Source organism: Hemicordylus capensis, chromosome 5 (assembly GCF_027244095.1).
Source record: "Hemicordylus capensis ecotype Gifberg chromosome 5, rHemCap1.1.pri, whole genome shotgun sequence".
NCBI classification, from domain to species: Eukaryota; Metazoa; Chordata; class Lepidosauria; order Squamata; family Cordylidae; genus Hemicordylus; species Hemicordylus capensis.
The window spans coordinates 227,940,020-227,962,991 of NC_069661.1; the positions used below are offsets into that span (position 1 = coordinate 227,940,020).

General features: G+C 43.2%; 1 protein-coding gene across 10 annotated transcripts in view; it reads right to left on the minus strand.

Annotated features, from left to right (window-relative positions):
- TBXAS1 (thromboxane A synthase 1) overlaps positions 1-22,972 on the minus strand; it is a 402,124-nt gene that overhangs the window by 239,826 nt on the left and 139,326 nt on the right. For all 10 annotated transcript variants that reach the window (XM_053257591.1, XM_053257594.1, XM_053257596.1 and 7 more), the window contains one exon: positions 4,120-4,172. In XM_053257591.1, coding sequence (XP_053113566.1) covers positions 4,120-4,172 — 53 coding nt within the window. The remainder of the gene's footprint in view (positions 1-4,119; positions 4,173-22,972) is intronic.

The window sequence follows — 22,972 nt, forward strand, 5'->3', positions numbered from 1 at the left end:
CATCCTGATGAACACTGTGCAATGCTCTGCACAAAGCAGCTGTGCAGCATTTAGTAATCAGGAGTCCCACTGTGCAGATGTTTATGCGCAGGGGGAGGGATTGTTGCCAGTCTCCCCTTCCCCTGAAAGTGCTCTGTGGCACCCAGAAATATGCCCGAGGGCTGTGCAACCCTCAGAGACATATAATTGGTGGCATGGAGTGCTTCTAGAGGATGGGGAGATCAGCTAAAATACCTCCCACCCATGTGTGACCACCCACTCGTGAGGACTCTGGATTACTCAATGCTGCACAGCTGCTTTGAATGCTGCTTTGCGTGGAATGCTTCCATGGCATTAGTCAGGATGTCAGTCATCACTTCTAAAAATTAAAAGGAGGAGGGACAGCCCTCCTGCTGCATGGAGAAAGGGGCAAGACTGACAACTGGACCAGTGTTTGATTTGCCAGTGTGCATATTTGCCATTGCAGCTGTGAAGCCAGGCAGAAGCTGAACTCATTCTATAGCTGAGGGACATGCTATGAGCTCTGATTCTTACATCTGACTTTGCCCTTATGTTTCCTCGCAAGAGTTCAGCTGCTTGAGTCAATTAAGGTAAGCCCAAAAAGTTTTGCAGGACACAATCTGCACATTCGTTTAGACTAGAATTTCACAGTTTGGAATCACTTTAAAATTTGGCTAAATTAAAATGTCTTCCTTGCTTGCAACAGAAATTTACACATGACATCTGAATATTTCTTTCTTAGGCGGAAAAAGGTCCACTTTTTCTTGTTCTGTTGTTTTTATTTTAAACATGTAACAAGGACATGGCGAGTCTGATACTCAGCAGAAATCTTCAAGTTAGACAGAGGCAAGACAGAATACCAACCAGTTTTGAATTTTCTCAAGCTGGGTAATATCACAGCAGGTCAATATGCTCAAGCTGGATAATAGCAGCAGGTCTTATCACTATTACCAATGATGCGTCATACCCCTGCATGCTCAATACTTTATACCCAGGAGCAAGCAATAGGTAGAGCAGCATCTACTGGTAGTTCTTGGATGATTTTCAGTAGATTAACAAGGGTTCCTGGTTCCCAATTATTTAACAAGACTGACGACAACAACAAAAAAGCTGCACGTTCCCTTGCTTGATCTATGGACAAGTTGTATCTCTCCGATCCTTTGTAAAATGGGACTTTATATTAATTTGCTGCTCCTTAGCATTGTAAGTAAAAAAAAATCACCTGATATGGCTGGCACTGTGAGCATCAGTGCTCCTCAGCAGTGAAATCTGAGAATAAACTGGTTACCTATGACAGATATTTGAGCAGCAGTACTGGCCAGTTTTTCAGTGTTGCGTTAGAGTTCCTGATTTGTAGTAATTCAGATGTCGGTTGCAGCAGTATATGCAGGTCATTCCATTGTAGGGGTGCACTCGGCAGTTGCCTGTCCCTGAACTACCATTTTGCATTTGACTCTACCCCACCCAGGCACTGTTTTGCACCCATCTCCACCTACTGGGCCTCAGGGTTCCAGCAGAAAATAAAGTGGATCCTCTAAGCCTGAAGTCTGCCCATTCATAGTTTGTACTGTGCTTTCTACCTCCAGTTCCTTAAGCAAAACACTTCCTTTGGTAAAACAGTACCATTACCAGATTAACTCTGCTTCTCTCTCTCTCTCTCTCTCTCTCTCTCTCTCTCCACCACCACCACCCCAAGCCAATTCCCATCTTCTGCCACACTTTACTGTGAGCAGGATGGGGCTATGATGAGAGGAACAGCCTGGAATCTTTATGGCATGTGCCAGGATCTCAGCCCTGAACAATAGCCTTGAGGAAAAGAGAGTAGATGGGCCATTCCTGAACTTGCACTCACTCAGTCTGAGCCCAAACCCTCCAGTGAACTGGCCTCTTCCGTACCAAATACTTTCCTTCCCTAAACCTGCAGATCAGTGCCAGCAACGGTTCTACGGAAAAAACCCACCAGAAAACTGCGCACAGAAAAAAACCCACTGTCATAAATGCACACCAGAAAAATGCACACACGGAACATTGCTTGTGCCAAAAAATGCCCACATAGAAAATTACCCACATGGAAAATTGCTCACACCGAAAAATGCCCACACGTTGTTTGTTGTTTGTTCAGTTTATATAGCGCCTTTCATACAACTTATCCCAAGGCGGTTTACAAAAGTTAATTCAATAAGATTCATAAAAATGCATATGCAGTATGTGGGTTTGTTAATTGCCAAAAATTGTTAATTGCATGTAAAATTGCTCACACCAAAAAATGCCCACACTGAAAAATTCATGCATTGGGAGCGTAGCAACGTCTTTTCCTTGATGCGGTCGGAATGAGTCTCTATAGGGGTGCCAGTCCAGGGCCGGATCCAGGGGAGGTGAAAGGGTGCAGTTGCACCCCCTGTGAATTTGGATCCAGATCAGCAGTTCCTCGGCAGCTTCATTAAAAGGGTTAGCTTAAATGTTATGTTATGGTTTTAATTTTTTAATAACTAACTAAATAATATTAAGTATTTGAAGAATTTTAAGCCATATAGTTGTTAAAAAGCTGTGTATACTAGACAGTTGATACATAATTTAATTAAAAATAATATCTTTCTGTCTTTACTTTAAAAATTACTTCATACTGACATTGAAAAGGTTGACAAATTGTAAATTAAATAAATTTAAAGTTTGTTGGGGGGGGGAATGTTCACTTTTATTTCCTGTATTTTCCCTTACAATCTCATAACTGGGAGATGAATGTTTATCTTCAATTATAAAGATCTATGGTACTTGAAATTGCACATTTCAAATTAGTTTATGTGCGTATTTTTCTGTGTGGGCATTTTTCAGTGTGAGCAATGCTCCGTGTGTGCATTTTTCTTGTGCGCATTTATGACAGTGGGGGTATTTCTGGGGTTTTTTTTCTGGTTACCCCACCAACAGATCAGAAGGGAACTGATGCAGCAGAGGAAGATTGCTAGACTCCAGAGAGCTGCCCCTTTAAATCTCTCTGCTGTCCAGGCAAAGAGGTAGAGCCTGGGAGGGGTAGTCTGAGCTTTGAGGTATTAAAAGACCTCATTCCAGTTCCGACCTTTGCTCACTTGGAGCTCTCCAGGGTTCAGCAACCCCCAATGTCTTGTGGGTTCTTGACTGTGAGATAGAACAGCTTGGGTCACCACTGAAAAGAGGGGGAAGGTTTAGCCCTAACCCTAATGGTATCAAGTGCATCCCTTTATGTTCTCCTAAACAAATAAAAGGCTATAATTTATTCCGATGGAGAAAAATACAGGAAGGTTCCAACTTGTGTTCCAAAAGTTTGTTTGTAAGTCAGAAGTTCATAACTCAGAACACATGAAGTTCCCAAGAGTGACACCTTGTTCGTATGTGTGTGTTGACGTTTGTAATTTGGGGACTTTCTTAGTGTAGTGTGTTATGGACCTTTCTTTGTATGGGTGGATGTTTGTAACTGAGGGAATGCCTGTATTGAAGTTGGAAAAGAGAGCCAGAGAGCCAGCACAGGGCAAGTATTGGAGGTGTGGGGGACTGACTGTTAATATTTTCACAGAGAGAGCTGCACTGAATTAGGTTGAGGTGAAGGAATGAAGTAGAAAGGGATGGGGCAAGTAGCTGGAGCTTTCCCTTCACCGAGACTTCCTTTCTCACCGATGACATTTAATGTTGTACTTTTCCTAGTACAACAATACAGCAAGGTTTTCTAAGTAGGTATGAGCAAATGGGCGACACTGTAAGATTAAGGGCTGATTCACACTGTTATGGTCAAAGAGACTTTCAGTTTTTGAAAGCAGCGAAGAGGAAGATTTCAAACTCAGAATGGAATTCCCCTAAATTTTGGGGAAAAAATTGAATTCGGACATTGCTTCATAAACCTGGTTCTGAGCCTATACTGCCTTGCTGCAAACCTACAACAGGGGTGTCAATTTGTCGCCCTCCTGCAGATGTTGTCCTACAACTCCCAGCATCCCTGGCAACTGGCCACTGTGACTGGGGATGATGGGAGTTGTAGACTAACAACAGGACTGCAGTTGGACACCCCTGCAGTTGGATCTAGATGGTGTTGGCCCAGAGTTCACAACTAAATCCATTCAAGCTAGTAACATAAAAGCAAGTGCATCTTACCCACAAGCAGGTCCATATTCATTGATCAGTTTGTTGTGATTTTCCCAAAAGCCCTGTATAAACATAAAGAAATGGCACAGCATTATAATGCATTCTTTACTAAGCTCTGAACTTCTCATTATTTGGCTAATCATCATTTCCAGAGTCAGTTGTAGCTTGTACCAGTTGGCCAAAAGTTTTATAGGAAGTAGTTTACATTAATTCAGCAGAAAGCTAGTACTTATTTGGAGGGAAGATACATTTTAATGGTTCAGAGAGTACTACAATACTATGTACTTTTGTATTGACACTTTGATAGTTTTTTCTTGTTTTGATTATTGTTTATTTATTGCCATGCTGTTTCCTCCTTGAATTTTTAAAAGTGGGGTTGTCCCTCTCTCTTTTTTTTAAGAATAAAGAAAAAACTAGCTGACCCCCGCACAGAGCATCTGTGTGGCGCTTTGGGGCCGGCTGTTTCCCCCTCCCTCCTACCCCGGTCTCTCCTCTCTTCCCCTTCCCTCCAGCCCCATGCTCTCCAGCCCTCCTCCCCTCCCGTTCCTCCCCCCCCCACAGAGCCTCGGCGGGCGGCCAAGTAGGGCCCCACCACCGCCGTTTTTTTCTCCCTCCCATCCGCCTGCCATGGCTTTTCTCTTCCCCACTCCACCCTCCCGCCACCAACGCTTTTCTCTCCCCCCACTCTGCCCACGTGCCGCCACCTTTCCTCTCTCTGCTGCCGCCTTTCTCTCTCCCCACCCCACCCGACCGCCACCCGTCGCTTTTCTCTCCCCCCCCCCCTCCACCAGCCGGCCAGCCGGCCAGCCGGCCAGCCACCGCCAGCACTTTCTTCCCCCTCTCCTCCTCACTCCGCCGGAACTCTCGCAGCATGTCACAAGAGTTCCGCCACCAAATCCTGGACACGCACTAGCTAAGAGAATTAATTATATAGCTACTGGTCCCTGGTGTACTTTAAAGATGGTCTTTGAAAGCCTAATGAAAATAATGGAGGATACAGAAGATCCAGCAACTTTATTTTTAAACTTTTTAAAAAGGTTTCCACTTTAAAATACCTGCTGAAGAGGCAAGCCCATTTTAAATGCCTTTCGAGCATCCTCCCACATGGCAGTCATAAAATAAGAAAGTGTCAAAAGAGGAAGCAAACAGCAGTCACTTGGTACAACAAACTTTAAGAGCCATTGGTGTGTTTCATTAATCTAAAATTTTCCTGGCGCACTTAGTAAAAGCAACAAAGTTTCTCATGGTGGTTGTGATTTCCAGTAGATATTTAGATGAGATTTCCCAAGCTGGATTTGAATCTCCAGAGGCACTGAAACAGCAGCTAATAAAACTGGAAGCAGAGTCGTTAAACAGGGGGTGGGGGTGGGATGCACTAGAAAAATACATTGAGCATCAACAAAGAGATACACAGCATTTATCTACCACTTCCATTGCACTGAACTGCTGAGCATAAATCACTGGGTTTCTTTTAAAAGGTTTTTTGAAATATCTTTATTTAATTTATTTATTATTATAAAAAATCCAAATATATATTTTCTAACCACACACCAAAATTGACAAACTGACATCATGAATATTGGCTTCCTGTAATGAATCCGTTTCCTACAGGTACCTACCAGTACACATGCCTGCAATCACATGGAGAATCAAATGTCATGAGTGAGGCAGCCTAGTCTAGGATACCGCTGCAGTGACCTTTTCCTTCTAGTTATGATGGCAGAAAGTGCAGCCTGGTCACTGCAGTCGTATCTGAAGATAGGTCAGTTTACTTGTTACATTCTGCAGGCAAATGACATCTGGGATCAGTTGGGATATATTTAACAGAGTTAAACTCTGTGACATTTCATGATGTGAACTGACCCTAAATTGAGAATTCCATGATACCAAAACTGGGTCTGCCAAGGGAGTTCATGCCATGCAGCAACCACATAATACTTCGGTAATTTTGTAGTAGAAACACTGAAGGAAAGCAAGGGCTCTGCATCTGCTACTCAATTACCACTGAACATGCATTTGAAAATGGGAACTTGTACTGTACTGGATAAGAAGCCAAATCAGTGTTTGGGCCATATATGGCCATGTGGAAGTCTGATAAGCAGCAGTAGCATGCTCAATAGAACATTAATGTCACTAGAGTCCATAGAAAACAAATGTAAGAACACGTTTTCTCTATTTTAGCATTCAAAATTTCTGTACTTATACTCTTTTCTTAAATTTGCAAGTTGAGAAATGGGCAAATAACCACCAGTGAAACGACTGTCCGTGTCAGAAATCTTGCAGTTCTACTCTGGAAATTCCATTAGGACCTCAAGTCACTCTTGCATCTGATTCAGGGTGACGTCCGAGGTTTAAAATAATTTGTATAAAAAATTACATTGGCCAGAATGTGCATTCAAATTACAAATGCCTCTCTTCCATTTTATCATCTGCGATTACATGGATCACACATTCACATAAATAATTATATAAATAATGTGAGAGGTTTAAAAGTTATTTAAACATCACATGTGAAAAGTCCAAAGACTTGCATATTCAGTTGTTTCTCACTCAACTGTGCTGACATCTTTAAGACACAAATGTAGGAATATAACTTGAGAACCAACCCCACAATCATGGTAATAAAAATATTAACTATAAAACTGATTGGTTACTTGTCAGCCCCTTGAGCACAGGAAACATCAAGCTTTCTTCTCTGCCTTGTCACAGTGAGAGTGATTCAACACTTAATAGCTTTCCATTGCCATACATGCCACTTCTAAGTTCACAGTGCGCTAAAGCAACACACAAAAGTCAGATCCAGAATATGGAAGAGCCTTATTCCATGAAAGCAAAGAAGTATGAAATACTAAACGATCTGAATGAAAGACTTGGCACATATTATGATTATCACTTTTGTCTTGTTTAGGAAAATTTATATGCTCTTATTTAATTGGGGGCTGGTGCACATGAGGGCTGGTGCACACAGGAGGATATTACCAATAAGCGTCACCTAATGGTGAGTGATCTCCACTCTGATTATAATGTTTAGATGTTCCTAATATGGAAGTCATTTATCATCACTGCATTGCAAATCTCCATAAAATTACCAGTCACAAACATCCAAGAGGACCATGGAGATTCTTTCAATGCGATGGTGAAGATTCCCATGTTTAGCATTCAGGCTAAACATTACAGCCTAAATAGGGTTCACTCACTAAATTGAGGCTATTTTCAGTGGCCTTTCGGTGGCCTCTTAAAGGCCAGTCTGCATTGCCTTTCCCCTGAGCCACCAGGCTCTGGTCCCTCAGCAAGCCAAGCAAATGAGCCTCCATGGGTCAAGAATGCCCTCTAGGCTGCAGTACCAGCCCAAACACTGCCAGCTAACTCTACAACCTGAATATGGTCAGCTGATCCCGCAAGCCACTTGGGACACACTAAGTCCTTGCATTCAAGGCAGCTCCTCAGCCTGAGCAAATAATCCAGACTGCCTTGCCTGGCCTGAAGGGCTTTCCTTAGGGCATGGCAAGCAGGGCGACTGCCCCAGGCCCCACTCTCTTAACCCCCATAAGAATTAACTGGAAGGCGGGCCCCGCACTGGTGGATCTGCCCCAGGTCCCACACCTCGCCTCTAAGGACGGCCCTGTTGGCCTGTCTGTCAGAGCAGCAGTGCCATTCTTGACCACGTCATTTGTCACTGGTCCCCTTTTTTCTAATGAGGACTGAGCAGGTTCAGTGGCCTCTAGCAGCCACAGAATGTGAAGGGCAATTGAGTGTCATCTGGGGAAAAATAAAAGGAAAATGGGGGTGGCAAAGAAAATGAGCCTACTCATGCTTCCTAACAGCATACAATATACTGGGCAAAGGTTAATAAACTGAACTCCCTACACTATATGAGGAAGTTTCAGGAATAGGTGGGAAAGGACAAAAGACATGTTTTTCCTTTCCCATTAGAAGCCCTGCCCCCACCCCAATACACACTGTTGCCAGCACTGCTCTTCTGAAGGCTCCCAGAAACCTCTCTGCTTATGTCTGGGACTACAGGCTTGTAGCTCCCATTCTTAACATGCTCCGGAGTCTCACAAAATCATGGGCTCCCCATTTGTTGGCATATTGGGGACAGGTCACTTAGCAAGCAGTGGGACGGTCACCTCTAGATTCACAGCTGCCAAGCAAATTGAAAGGGGATTAGACTTGCGCTTTCCCCTATAGTAGTGAATGTCTAGGTAGATCGAGTTAGCTTTTGAGTTAACTCCATGCTCAAGGTCTCTCTGTCCGAAGATTGACCCTATACTTCCCCCTTCTCTACAGTTGCCTCAAATAAGCTAACGCTAATCATCTCAGCAGGAACAGATAAGGCACCATGAACGTAACTCTCTTCCCCAACACAAAAGAGCTAAGTGGGCACTCAGAGGTGCTCTCATTAAAATTACTAATTGGTTTACTGAGTCCTTCCAACCTAATGGATACTATCTTTGTACATACATTTAGTCTATTTACATACAGGTTGTTCTTGACCATTCATGCCACTGTATTTTACTCAAGCACAGCAAACAGACAATGGATCCTTTTGTTTTCAGACGTACCCTCTATTTTTTTTTTTTTACAGATTATCTTAATTCATTCAAGTATACTTAAATATTATTACTCTGTACAAGTCTTTTTTCCTTTTCCCTGCTTTCTTTGCTGTGGATGAGTAATTGCTCTTATTCATGTATGATTATGTCAGTCTCAGAGATGTAACCGGTTCCATTTCTATTACTAATAAAAGCAAAAAATTCAAGGGGGGGGGCAGACAATGGATCCTTTTGAAATCCACCGGAATTTCCCTTCTCAGGAAGAAGGGACAGCCAGGATTTTACCTCAGTGTCCATTTTGGGCTATAACTGGCCCTAGTTTCTTGAACCAGTGTGCTTCATTTGGTCACTACACCATGGAGTAACCCACTGTATGAGCGATAATTTGGCACCTGCCATAACACTAGGCCACATCTTGCTCATTGTGCCATTCATGTTTCCAGCCTCCAGATCGGCCTTCCTCACTGGTCCAATCTACCCAGCTCACTTTGATGCTAGGGGAAGCTGGCAGCACAAGAACAGACACCTTTTGGATTTATCCCAGTTCCCTAACCCTCAAACTGCTTTTGGTTCTCCACTACCTGGTTCCATCCCTGAGGAAAGAGGTCCTTCAGGAGGAAAGAGGTCCTCTGGTTGCGCCTGGGCCTCGAGGGTCCAATCGCCACTAAAGAAAGGATGAGGTTGTATGATAATCACTGCATCCCTCTGTTTTGTTTCGGGTCCCCACTTGCTCATGGGGAGACATTATATAGACATATAACATCAACATACATGGCATCTCAAAAGTATGTACTCTCTAAAGTCTAAAGATAGAGGAAATATGGTACATCAGTGCTCCGTTCGTGCACACACACCCCATTTCTAAACATGAGCTCTTGACCTATTTAAATAAGCCTACCATAAAGCCAAAATTGCACTGGAAATCAGGAGGCAGCTGTGTGCGTGAATTTGTAACCAAGACTTCTTTTTAAGCCATGTAGATAGTTTGTTTCCTTTGATCATCATCTTTAATAGTTGTCCTCAGTGGGTAATATTGTTTAATTTATGTGTGTGCCATTTCAGATTTCAACACGCACATATAGGCCTTCTGAATTTAATAAAAGCAGCCTTCCTACCCTTTAGAGTTATTGAGAGGTTAGTGTTATGTAATTAAGTTAATCCTCATTTGTAAAGGCTAATTAACTAAATGCTAATTGAATCTGCATATGAAAATTAGCACAATGTGTTCTCATTAGACAATTTAAAAAAATTATCCTGACTGAAACCAAGCACATTGTAAATCATTTTGTACCTTTAAAAGATCTTTAGAGAATGTAAAAGAGGAATATTTTGGGCAACATAATGTTTTTGCTCTTGATTAGCATCTGCCTCCTCTGTCTAGCTGAGGTTGCAACAAGCAGCTATTGTCTATATTAATTCCCAATTAATATTATGGTTTGAAACTGCATATGTGATAACCCCAGGATGGATGCAGTAACACTTGACCACAGACCTTTTATCATCTTGGCCTTGTCTCAAATGTGGATAGTCTACAGACATGCTAGACAGAGGAGTGGACGTACAGAGCAGTGGCAGCTGGTATGTTGCCCCCATGTAAGATTCACTCAGTCTCTTGGCTGTGCTGCTCAAGTCCCTAACAGCTTATAGTAAGTATCCTGGAGAGGCTATTAGAGTTGAGGGGCATGCGTTTCATCTGGGATAGTCAGCTTACAAGCAACAATGGAAGAACTCATTGGCAGCACACTGTCTACAAATTGGGGGACGCTCAACATTGTTGGCCAGCCAAATTATAAATATAGTAGTTTAATTCAGGGTCAGCAATTTGGACAGTTTTTGAGGGTCCCAATCCTTTAGAGGGCCCTCTGCCAACCCCTGAAATGCCCACACTTCATGTGCCAATGGAGTAACTTATCTCAGCTGAGTCACTTCACTGTCATCTCCTCCAGTGTTCCTTCTAAGGCGTGCAGATGTGTATGCGCTCACAAGTTTTTTGATGTCCGCTCAGTTAATTTTAGATCCCACTCAGGTTGAATCAGGAAGGCCCCACTCTGAATGCATGTGTGCACACACTGCTTTGATACTGCCGCCGAGAACAAAACTCATTCCGCACACAGATGAAAAAGATTAGAAGGACCATTGATCTCCTCTTGTCCATTCCATCCAGAAATGGGAAGTTGTCCCCAGAGGCCTTTGTGTCATCACTAAGGCAAGCTCAACCATGAGCTTCAGGAAGGTATCCATCGATTCAGGAGGCGGCCCACAGAAGATACTTTGCCAGGGTTCTCCTCAGACCTGGACCTGGCTCTGTTTCCTGTAATAACTTCTGTTGATGGATTATCTTTGGTAATTATGTTTGCTCATTGAATAGGCTTCCCAAAAAATCTCACAATGCACTGGGAGTTTCAGGGGATCATATGGCACCATTTTTGAAATCCCATATCTCACAAAATATGATCCATGGAAGAGTGGCATTTTATTCTGTGTTTTCAAGATCAAGGCAATTAACTGACTTGTGACTGTCAAAATAGATTATAACTGATCAGCAGAGACAGATAAGGAGTTTGTGGTTTATTAGGAAAGGCTAAAGTGCTTTTTTACTTTAGAAAAAAAGACAAACGAGGAGGGACATGATAGATGTTTATAAAATCATGCATGATGTGGAGAAAATGGAGAGAAAGAAGTTTCTTCCATGCTTTCTCATCACACCAGGGTCATCCACTGAAATTGACAGACAAAACGTTCAGGATGGGGGGGGGAGCACTTCACACAACGCAGAATTAATTATGGAATTCACAGCCCATAAAATGCTGATATGAAGCTGGGAGCAGGACACCTAACTCCTTGGAAGGCAAAATCAAGATTCAAAGTTTGATTTGAATCAAAACAAGCTTTGGTCAAGCAAAGTTCAGGCTCAAACACTGGGCCAAAATCAGAAAGTTAAAGCTCAATAGAGACAAGTGTTAAATTCTGCATTTAGGTATGAAAAAAATCAAATATACAATTATTTGATGGGAGGGACTGGACTGGGCTTGGCAGTAGTACATGTGAAAAGGATCTTTAAAAAAAATCTTTTTATTGTTTTTCAACAAAATAAGAGAAATAGAAAAGAAACATAGAAGAAAAGAAACTTTATGATTAGCAGTTCTTAGACATCTCATAATTACATCAATCGGGAGGTTCAGCAGCCCTCTGTTCTCCATCTTGGGGAAAAACACCCCACCCCACACACAAATCCGCCCTTGCCAAGAATTGTAAAAAAGAAAAACAAAACAAAATACAGAAATACCACTTTAATTAGCCATGTATTCTAGAAAGAAAAACCAAATCTTGAATGAGGGTGTTGACCCCTTGCCAAATTGTAAGTTATGAAAGGCTCCAAAATAGAAATAAATGTTTCATCTGAAGTATTCCGTAAGTAAGCAGTAACCTTAGCCATAGAGACATATTCCCATAATTTTAATAACCACTCATCTAATGTCGGGATTATTTGTTGTCTCCATTTAACAGCATATAAGATCCTGGCTGCAGTAATCATATACAAAGACAGCTCCAAATACTTAGTAGGAATATAGGATTTATTTTAACAAACAAACAAAATATCTGGAGAGTATGGAAAATTTATCTTTAAATTTTCTTGCATCTTACGGTGAAGTTTTTTCCAGAATTGTTGTGCTTTGTTACATGTCCACTACATATGATAAAATGTCCCCGCATGGCTCTTACACTTCCAACAATCTCCAGAGTAATTACTATCCATCTTTGCAATCATCGTGGGAGTAATATACCATCTAAAATACATTTTGTACCAATTTTCCCTTAAAATGCTATTTGTTGTAAATTTAATATTCACCTTCCATTGGTATTCCCATTGTTGCATATCAATTGTTCTGTTTAAATTTTGCATCCACTTGATCACACAATCTTTTACCTATTCTGTTTCTGAATCATATTTCAATAGCAACTTATATATCAGTCTCAGTAAATGGTCAGTATTTTTAGTAATTAATACTTCAAACTCTGTTAAGTCTGTAAGTTTGCCACCTTGTCTCTGTATTTCTTTCTGCACTATAGTACTATGTGAAAAGGATCTAGATGTCTTAACAGACCACAAGTTGAACATGAGCCAGCAATGTGATGCAGCTGTTTAAAAAAACCAAATGCAATCTTGGAATGCATTAAAAGGCATAGTGTCCAGATCACAAGGAGTAACAGTTGAAGCCTCACTTGGAATTCTGTGTCCAGTTCTAGGTACCACATTTTAAGGAGGACATTGATAAACTGGAGCGGGTTCAGAAGAGGGTAACAAAAATGGTGAGGGGTCCAGAAACCACATCCCGAAGAACAATTAAAGGAGTTGCATATGTTTAGCCTGGAGAAGAAAAGAGTAAAGGGGAGATATGACTGCTGAGTTCAGCTATTTGAGCTGGACTTGTGGTAGCAGAGCTGGTCTTATGGTAGCAAGCATTAATTGTCCCCTTTGCTAAGCAGGGTCCACCCATGTTGCATTTGAATGGGAAACCACATGTGATCACTGTAAGATATTCCCATTGGGGGATGAGGTCGCTCTGGGAAGAGCACCTGCATGCTTGCATGCAGAAGGTTCCAAGTTCCCTCCCTAACATCTCCAAGATAGGACTGAGACAGACTCCTGCCTGCAACCTTGGAGAAGCCGCTGCCAGTCTGTGTATACTGAGCTAGATGGATCAATGGTCTGACTTGGTAGAAAACAGCTTCCTACATTCCGATGAAAGGCAGCCACATAACTGTAAGACCTGTTCATACAGTGATGGGCTCTCCTTTAATGGAGCTTTTCAAACAGAGGCTGGATGGCCATCTGTCAGAGATGCTGCAGCAGAGTCCTGTACTGAGCAGGGGCTGGACTAGAAGATTCCCAAGGTCCTTTCCAACTCTATGAAGATGTGGTGGTGGCTACAGAATAAGATGGCTTTATAATGAAAGAAGAGAATGAAATTGATGGATGACAGGTCTATCAATGGGCATTACCCACAATAGCTATGCAACTCCAGGTTCAGAGGTGGTATTCCTCTGAATACCAGTTGCTGGGGGAGGCAAAGAGTGACAATTGCCTTCATGCCCTGATTGATACTGCTGGAAACAGGATGCTGAACAAATTGGACCATTGGTTTCATCCAGCACTGCTCTTCTTATGGATGTTTTATAAGCTGAGAACGAAACGCTCTGCAAATTCATTCATTCATTCATTCGATTTCTATACCGCCCTTCCAAAAATGGCTCAGGGCGCTTTACACAGAGAAATAACAAATAAATAAGATGGATCCCTGTCCCCAAAGGGCTCACAGTCTAAAAAGAAACACAAGATAGACACCAGCAACAGTCACTGGAGGTACTGTGCTGGAGGTGGATAAGGCCGGTTACTCTCCCCCTGCTAAATAAAGAGAATCATCATGTTAAAAGGTGCCTCTTTGCCAAGTTAGCAGCAAGTTAGCAAACAAATGCTAAGCATGTAAATAAAATGTATCACTTAAAACACTGGGAAGATGAAATAGGAGAATGGGGGAGAGAAAGGCACAGAAACACAGAGAAAGAGACACGATTATGAAAACCAGAAAAAATGAATTTTCCAATCGCATCATAGGGCGCGACATGGTTCCACCCTGTAGAGAGAGATTGCAGAAGAAATAAAAACAGACTGCTATTCCAACAATGGAGGATTCACAGGTAGTGAGCGAAAACAGCAAGAGCAGTCCAGCAACTGCTGGAGAAGAAACTGCTAGCAACAAGTTGATATATGAAGAGCCTGGCAGAAGTGCTGTCTCAACAGTCCGGAGGGTGAATGCAAATTACTTTGCTGAAAAGAGGCTCCTCAGACTTCTAATCTAGCCTTGTGAAGGACTCCAAAAGGCTGGAAGAATTTAGGTCCCCCCTCCCCCACTTTCTTCCAAATACCAATTAGAACAGTCTAGCAAATTGGGTCAAAACAGAGTAGCCTTTTAAATATCATTAAATGCTTTCCACCAAAACACTACCTTTATCTCCTGTCCCAAACAATATTGTTCTGAGTCGCCAACTACTGTATCTCACCACACCAAATCACTGAAAAGCCTAGAATTTAGGGATATTTTAATAATGTTATACAGTGCCCTGAAGGCCAAGCTGGATGAGATTTGAGGATGGATCTCCTGTCTCTTTAAATTTATTTTAAAAGCAGCTGGGACGGGGCGGGGAGGAGGGGGGGCAAACTGCATTGTGGCTCAATGGAACCGTTCTCCTTGCCATTTCCCCCAATATAAATTCATCCCCTATACCACTAGTTGCCCAGTAAAGGAAACTATATGGGCAAAGCCCAGTTTAAACAAAGATTATTTCAATTTGCATCCAGAAAGCAGCAACACTAGAAGTGTGAGCACTGTAAGATATTCCCCTCAGGGGATGGAGCCACTCTGGGAAGAGCAGAAGTTTCCAAGTTCCCTCCCTGGCTTCTCCAAGATAGGGCTGAGAGAGATTCCTGCCTTGGAGAAGCCGCTGCCAGTCTGTGAAGACAATACTGAGCTAGATGGACCAATGGTCTGACTCAGGAAATTGCCATATACTCAGGAAATTGCCATGTTCCTATGTAACAGGATAAAAGGTGAATCCTCCCTCAACCCAGTACCATGGTGTCAGTCCAATTATCCTCCTCTCTCAGTCACTGATTTTAAAGAACTTTAAAGAGATGGGAGATTGGATCATGGATCTCTGACAGATTGCCTCACTTGTCCCTATTACAAGGTGAAATAGGGTGTATGTCCTTAGTTTTTATTATTATTTTGTACAGTAGTACAAAACTATGTACAAACAAGTTAAAGATACAGGAAATGAGGAAAAGAAAAATGAAGTACAGTGGTCCCTCGACTTACGTAAATAATCCATTCCGAACGCACGTTCGGAGGTAGAAATTTTCGTAAGTCGAGGAGCGCACCACGGAAGTCTCAAAACACTCGTAATTCAAGGAAGCCACATCTAAACATTCGTAGGTCGGGTAAGCTGATTCTAAACTGGCAACTACTTCCGGTCTTTTTTGTCGCTCGTAACTCGAAAAAAACATAAGTTGAGTAGTTCGTAGGTCGAGGGATTACTGTAAGTGTTTTCAGAGGCTGCTCTGGAATTACAGAGATTCCACCTCTTGGCGATCTTCCAGACATTCAATAAGGATCTGTTGTTTATACTTAGTTGTTGCAGTGGGGAAGTTTAGAAAACAATTAGCTTCTAGCCTTGGTGAGGCTGACAAAGTTGAGAACCCTGGTTGAAACATGACTCAAGGAACAAATGCTTGAGCCTTTCCCTTTGATGAGAATGCAAACATCAGTGTGTATGACATTTTACAGGGTAAAGCATAGTTAAAATAGAGAGCTATTAATGTATCCTTTTACTGCAAGATCACACAGGCAGTCTGATTACATCTGGAGAGAAAGGATGTTGCCTACAGTAGTTAATTTCAAAAGGAGATGAGCCAGAACTCAAACCTGTATTGAAGGTGGGGATGTACAATGAACATAAGGAGCTGCCTAATATTGTTAGATTAATGGTCCAGCCCAATATTACTAATTTCTCCAGGACCTGAACTATTCTCAGCTTGCTCCATGCAGATCCTTAACCAACAAGTAAACTTATGGCCCTGTATCCACAGCTTGGGGTATAATCCTGAATTACCGTACCTTCCTCACTCTGGAAGCTGTGCTTCCAGGCCTAGTACCTGGTGAACTGAGAGATACTCCAGAAACAACAGCACAATATCCTTGTTTTCAGACCAGTGAGAAAGCCTGCTCTGGAAGCTCTAACAGGCATGAGACAGTACACAGAACACAGAACCTGTGTACTGGACTCAGTACAGACTTGTAACACACACAGGTCCTTGTCAACAATGTCAGCTTACCGCCTGGGGAAAACAGCAGTGGGAAAGAGCAATAGAGAAAGAGCAATAGAGCAATTCTTCCCCCCACCCCATGGTAAAGGTCTTGTAGTGCAGGTCAGGCTCAAAACCCTTTACCAGGTTTGCCTTATATTTCTTAGGAGTAGACCTGCTACGGGCTCACGTTCCACCAACCTCTCAACCAGATGCATTTGGATAGGCTGTGGCTACTCTGCAATTAAAAAAATCAACACATACTATATAAGCACAGAGGTACTCTTTTCACATACTCAAAGGCTTGACCCTAGTACTGGTAACTGGACTCAGGACAAAACTCTGCAAATAAAACCTTGGTTGCCTGCTGAACATAACATAACAATGTACCAGTGAATCAGACGTTTTGTCTGACTATATTCTGCTGCACTTAAATTCTAAGATTTTTAAAAAAGGAGGTATATACAGACTAATGACTTTAAAAAAAAAAAATCCAACCAAAAGGACATTTTAAAAGTATTCCTTTCAATGAAAAGTTGCTTCCGCAGCAAAGATTTTAATGTGCAGGGTCACGATACAAAAAAAAAAAACAAAAACAGATGAGATGGATTGTAATCTAAGGCCTCAAGATTTTGCCATGCGTCAACAAAAATCTGTTAATGCATTTGATAAATCTTGCTCTGTATTTGAATGTGCTAGTAATATATTTTTACAACATCAATTCAGTAACTATGTATTGATTCTATCATTTCCAAAGTAACAATCAATACTGGAATAATGTTCACTTAAATAGCCATGCTCCGTGGAAAAACCTCTTGGAATAATTATGGCACTTGTTTTTCCACAACATGTAATGTAATAATGCTAATTCCTCAACTGCAAGAATAAAAAAATGCTGCATCAGTACTGTGAGCACACCCATGCATTTCTGGGGAATTTTGCTCTCAGTAAAATAATTTAGCAGACTATTTTTTGATTATTTTAAAGCCCCCATTTTAATTTATTTTTTAACCTTAACATGGTGAGGGACTAAAATTAGTTCAAATAATTTTTTCTTTTTAAAGAAAAAATATTAAAATGGTTGTTCAAATAGTAACAACAACAATTTTACAGAAGATTCAAACCAAGAGGAAAAGTTGGGAGGCGAGTGCTCCAAAATATACACTTCAGATAACAGCTTATTCACACAATGGCTGCATTCACAAGTAATGCAAAAACAGAGGTAAACGGGGCTGAGGTTGGAATTGTGTTACATCCAGATATAACACAATTTGTAACACAATTTGCCATGAAACTGTGGTTTCACAGCAAAAGCGACCTTCGGTTCACCTCACCTAACTCTAACCTGAGGTTTTTCAGTGGTAGCGTTACGTCTGAATGTGGACAGCGCCATAACCACAGTTTCATTTACTTTCTGAAGCAGTATTCATAGAGACGGTGGGACAGACCCGCCTGGAATTGCGCCTGCTCCATGTCTGTGGGGCTTCTTGCTGGCCGGCTCCCCAAGTACTCGTCCTGCCCCCCGCATCTCCGATCCAACAAAGCAGTTGCCCGGCAACAGGGACACTGCCACATCTCATCCCAAGCTTGTCAGCTTGTCAAATGGCAAAGTCACACAGGAGCATTCCGTCTTCCCATTCTGTCCTTTGCCACCCCCCACTCGGGCAATCAGGAGATAAAAGGGATGGGATGGCAAGCAGGGCACTAAGTGCTTCGCTCCCTGAAAATGAAGTGGCAATGATATATGTTCACAAACACATTCCTGCGAGATGACAACACAGGCAGGGTAACCTCATTAGAGCACTAGGACTACGACTACTATGAATATTTTTATACCACTCTTCAAGCAAAGTTCTCAGAGTGGTTTACATAGAAAAATAAATGCATAAATAAGATAGTATGGCCACACACGGCAGGGCAGCGATGCCCGGGGTTGGATTTCAAAGGCAGCCTTTGCCCAACATTGAGTGGCAAAGATCTATTTTTTGTACAGTGATGTTGGGGAAGGGGAACCCAACGCCTTCCCCTTGGGGGTACTTGTGCAGTCCCTAGGCTTACTCGTGAGAAGGGCCAGGCAGCAGGATCAGCATTGCCCCAGTGAAAGGAGCCATTTGACATATGCAGTGACGACAGATGCTGTTCTTGAGCAGACTACTCACTCATGAGAGTGTAAGGCCATGGCGATACCCCTTCACAACTCATGAGAAGAACCATCTGGGGGAACAGGGGTGTTGAGCAGCAACTCTAACAATGTGTGATGACAATCCCCTGCTCCCATGCACTGCTCTCTCACAAGACTGTCAGGCCATGGGGGACCAGCCACATTGCTCTATATAAGCAAGCAGTGGGGATGGGCACTCCAGCAACAGCCCTCCCTGCGAGTGCTGCCAAGAAGCTGTCAAAGCATGCCCTCTACCAGCCCATCCACCTATTTGAACATGTCCATCTTTGTATTTGCTCAGAACGGTGACCCTATTCTCCTGGGGTTGCTGGATAATTGTGGCTTCCCTCTCCCATGATTCCCCACAGTGGCAGATCTGCATACAGTGCAACACCAGTCCAAACCTGGGAATTTTGAAGGAGAGTAAAGATCTGTCCCCACTCCCAGTGTTTTCCCAGTCTGTACACTCTGCTATGCCTGGACACATGGAATGTCAAAATCTCCTCTGAGTGTGTGAAAGGCTTCCCTGGAGAGGAGGCAGTAGTTGTGCAAAAATTCTATCATTAACCAGAGAACGCAGAGGACCCATACATGCAGGGCCCCCTTTGTTGGGTTAGCTCAACTCATGAGAGTGCTAGTCCACTGACAGCAAGCTGCCTTGTGGGCAGGTGTGTGGTTTGGTCTCCATGGACTGCTTTGCCAGGTCCTCGCAAGAGCATCCTTGGTCACAGCGGGCCAGACCCCAGGATACTTTGGTCTCCCTCATATACATATCCCCTCCTAGAAAGTCCTCATGTTCCCTTCCCCTTCCTAACAGGAAAATAGCTCCCCCCCCCAAGATTCCTCCCCCCCCAAAAAAAAACTCCTGTGCATGTGTGAGACTGTTTTGTTTCAGGGCTCTTACGAGGGCAGCAGTGCAATCACTGTCAAGTTAAGGGCTGGCATACCATGGCATTTAAAGGGATTTAAATGCCCTTTCCCTGACAAGGACAGCCAGACCATTCTGAAAAGGCACAATCATGCTCAGCATCCCCCCTTCAAGATCGTGGCCAATGACTGCCATTCCTGTAATGTGCCCACAGTCTGTTGACACAAGCACTATGGAGCTTTGCCCACAATCTGGCGATGCAAGCACTACGGAGCTTGCTGGGATGTGGCCTTGGTGGATCAGGAAGAGGAAGGGCCCTGAAAACGAAGGGTCTGTCTACCTCCGGTTTCACGTTACATGCAAACGCGGCCAATATATTTGATACATATCATATAGTACATACCATATCGTACACACCAACTTAGTCACCATTTTCATGCATTACAAAAGCAGTCTAACTGCTGGTTTAACAGCTCAATTTTATACAATCCAATTTACACAATCCATTTCCTATCAGCAAGTTTTGAATTTACTTATAATGGAGCAGGTCCTCTGAGCAGTCCACAGCAACCTGAAATCCTAAGAGCCTTTGTAATGGGTCATATTTGATTTTTCACACCTGTTCTACCAGAGATACATCAGTGATCTGAGACTAAGGCAAACCCATCCAGACAACTGAAATGAAGATCCCTGAAGAGTTGTTAATGTCAGTCAATCCACCCATAGACCAATTCTTGCCCAAGCCATCCCACCCATACACACACTATTATAAACTGCTGAAGGCTCAACTCTGCCTTTGGAATCCTGTATCCATTTACTTCAAGGCAGTGGCAACCAGTTGGGGTGGGGGTGGTGAGAGGTACCTTCAAAAAGTGATTACTAGTGGTACCGCCAACACCTGCAAGCCGCAGCTCCGACACTCACCTGACCTCTGCACATGCTCAGAGGTCAGCTGAGTGCCAGAGCTGCAGCCGCTACCACGCAGAATGCCAGACAGGGTGCTGCTGCTCGTGGCAGCATTCAGTAATCACTTTTTTTAAAAGGTACCTCTCACCTCACCCCACCCAACACCACCCTCACCAGCCGACACTGCTTCAGAAGTGGGCAGATCTTGGTCACATGCAAAAGATCAGCAAGGATTTGTGACTCCGAACTGTTTAACAAGAGCAGCAACAAAAAGGTGCATTCTAGCTTAATACTGCTGCAATGAAGAAAGCTTGGAGGAAAACCAGGAGTGGATTTTTGTTAAAAGGCTGTGAATTCACTTCTGGTACTGAAAACAAAGCCTTGGCCTGAGTATGTGCTCAGAAGAACCCTGTTTCTTAATCCTATGTGTATGACTGCACCTCCAAGCCGTACGAGAGCCAGAGTGGTGTAGTGGTTAGAGTGCTGGACTAGGACCGGGGAGACCCGCGTTCAAATCCTCATTCAGCCATGATACTTGCTGGGAGACTCTGGGCCAGTCACTTCTCTCTCAGCCTAACCTACTTCACAGGGTTGTTGTGAGGAGAATCTTAAGTATGTAGTTCACCGCTCTGGGCTCCTTGGAGGAAGAGTGGGATATAACATGTAAATAAATAAATAAATAAATATTTCCCAGCTGGCTCCAGTTGGTGGCGCTCAGGATTCTTATGCCTGAAGTCTGCCAAGCCCTGATTTATTCCGCAAGCTTCTCCTACTGATTTAGAAGCCATACTTGTTCTTTTGATTAAATTTAATGGCTGACATCCAGACTAATGAAGTGCCTGCACAAACATGTTGTGCTAAGTCAGGAACCTCATATGTTTTGCTGGAAACCTTTGCACAAGACTCCAATTCCACGAATCCCAATGACTTTGTGCAGCTTTGCGCTAGTGGGACAGGGCCTCTTCTTGCACTAGCACGGCTTTGTTTGTTGCCCGAGCATGTCTTTAGCCTGGAAGTCAGCCATCCTAGAAATGGCTTTTTATTCTAAAAAGGAGGTTATCAGTAGTTCAGATGTATCTAGCAAGTACAATGTGGGAAATGTCAGGCTGCAGACAGGATGGCGCCTTATTATTTTATTGGGGGGGAAAGATCTGTATGTCACCTTCCTGCCAAACAGTACTCAAGACGGCCCATAAATATGTGGAGGGCCCAGTGCTCTGAGACCAATGGGCATGACCTTGCCTGTGCAACAACAGAGTCACAGCTGAGGAGTTGCTGCCCAGGTCAGCTGTTGTAGCAGACAAATTCCTGCTGAGACAGAGGGCTGGCCCAGGACTCCCAACTGGTGAAAGGCACGCTTCTGCATAATAGAGGCTCAGCCCCTTGCGAGACCCGCACCAACTGCTGGAACTTATTTAAGGAGGAGGCTGATGAGGACGTGGGGAGGAAGCTTGCGGGCCATGCAATGAGAGCAGGTCTTTCCTCTGGCTAAAAGCTACACAGAGCAGGGGACAAGAAACCCGAGGCAGAGATGGGGTACAGAAATGTTGGAACTGTCTCACTCCCGCAACCTTCCACCACCATTCACCACTGAGGCAAGGGCTCCAGGGGATCTAACAAAAAATGTATAAGAACCATCGTAAAAGAGAACGTAGGCAAACGTCTGCATTGGCAATGCAGACAAGATGTTGTGCCACTCCTCACCCTGAAATTTAACTGCTTGAGCCTCTGGAGAGAGAGAGATGAAACCTGAAGAATGAAAGCTCTGCAACTCACACTCAGAAAATTTAACAAGGAATCCGCCAAACTCAAGCATAAGCAAAACAGTGAATTACCAGGAACAGCAAGTCCCAGAGAATAGGGACTGTTCCAGAGAATAGGGATAGCAATAGCAATAGCAATAGCACTTACATTTATATACCACTCTATAGCTGGAAGCTCTCTAAGCGGTTTACAATGATTTAGCATATTGCCCCCCAACATTCTGGGTACTCATTTTACCGACCTCGGAAGGATGGAAGGCTGAGTCAACCTTGAGTCAGAGCATATGCTTTAGTAAGCGGATGGGGCGACTTCAAGGAGCTGGCATTTCATACTCTGAAATGGTGTGCCATTCTCTTTCATTTCAGACAGATATATGTGTCAGATTCCCCGTGAGGGATTTTGTGGAGCTGTCATCACCACTGCAGCTGCACCTCCCACATCCATTTTGATTTACAGAGTTGTGAGAGTCAGCTTTTTCACCCTTCTGTCCAAAGCAATGGTTAGTTGCTTCCTGTAATGAGCTTAATTTCATCCTAATCTTATTAATGTGAGCGATCAGCCACTCTTCTTACAAATACTTAGGTTCAGATGGAGATTCCAGGCCTCTGTCTGATGGAGTTCAGTTGGGAGGTCAGCTCGTAACATCCAAGAAAAAAATATATATTTTGAACTTGGACTCTACCAGTTCAGATGTAAGGATGCCTGCGGTATTGTCTTGGAGACCACACTCAACACCTAGACTG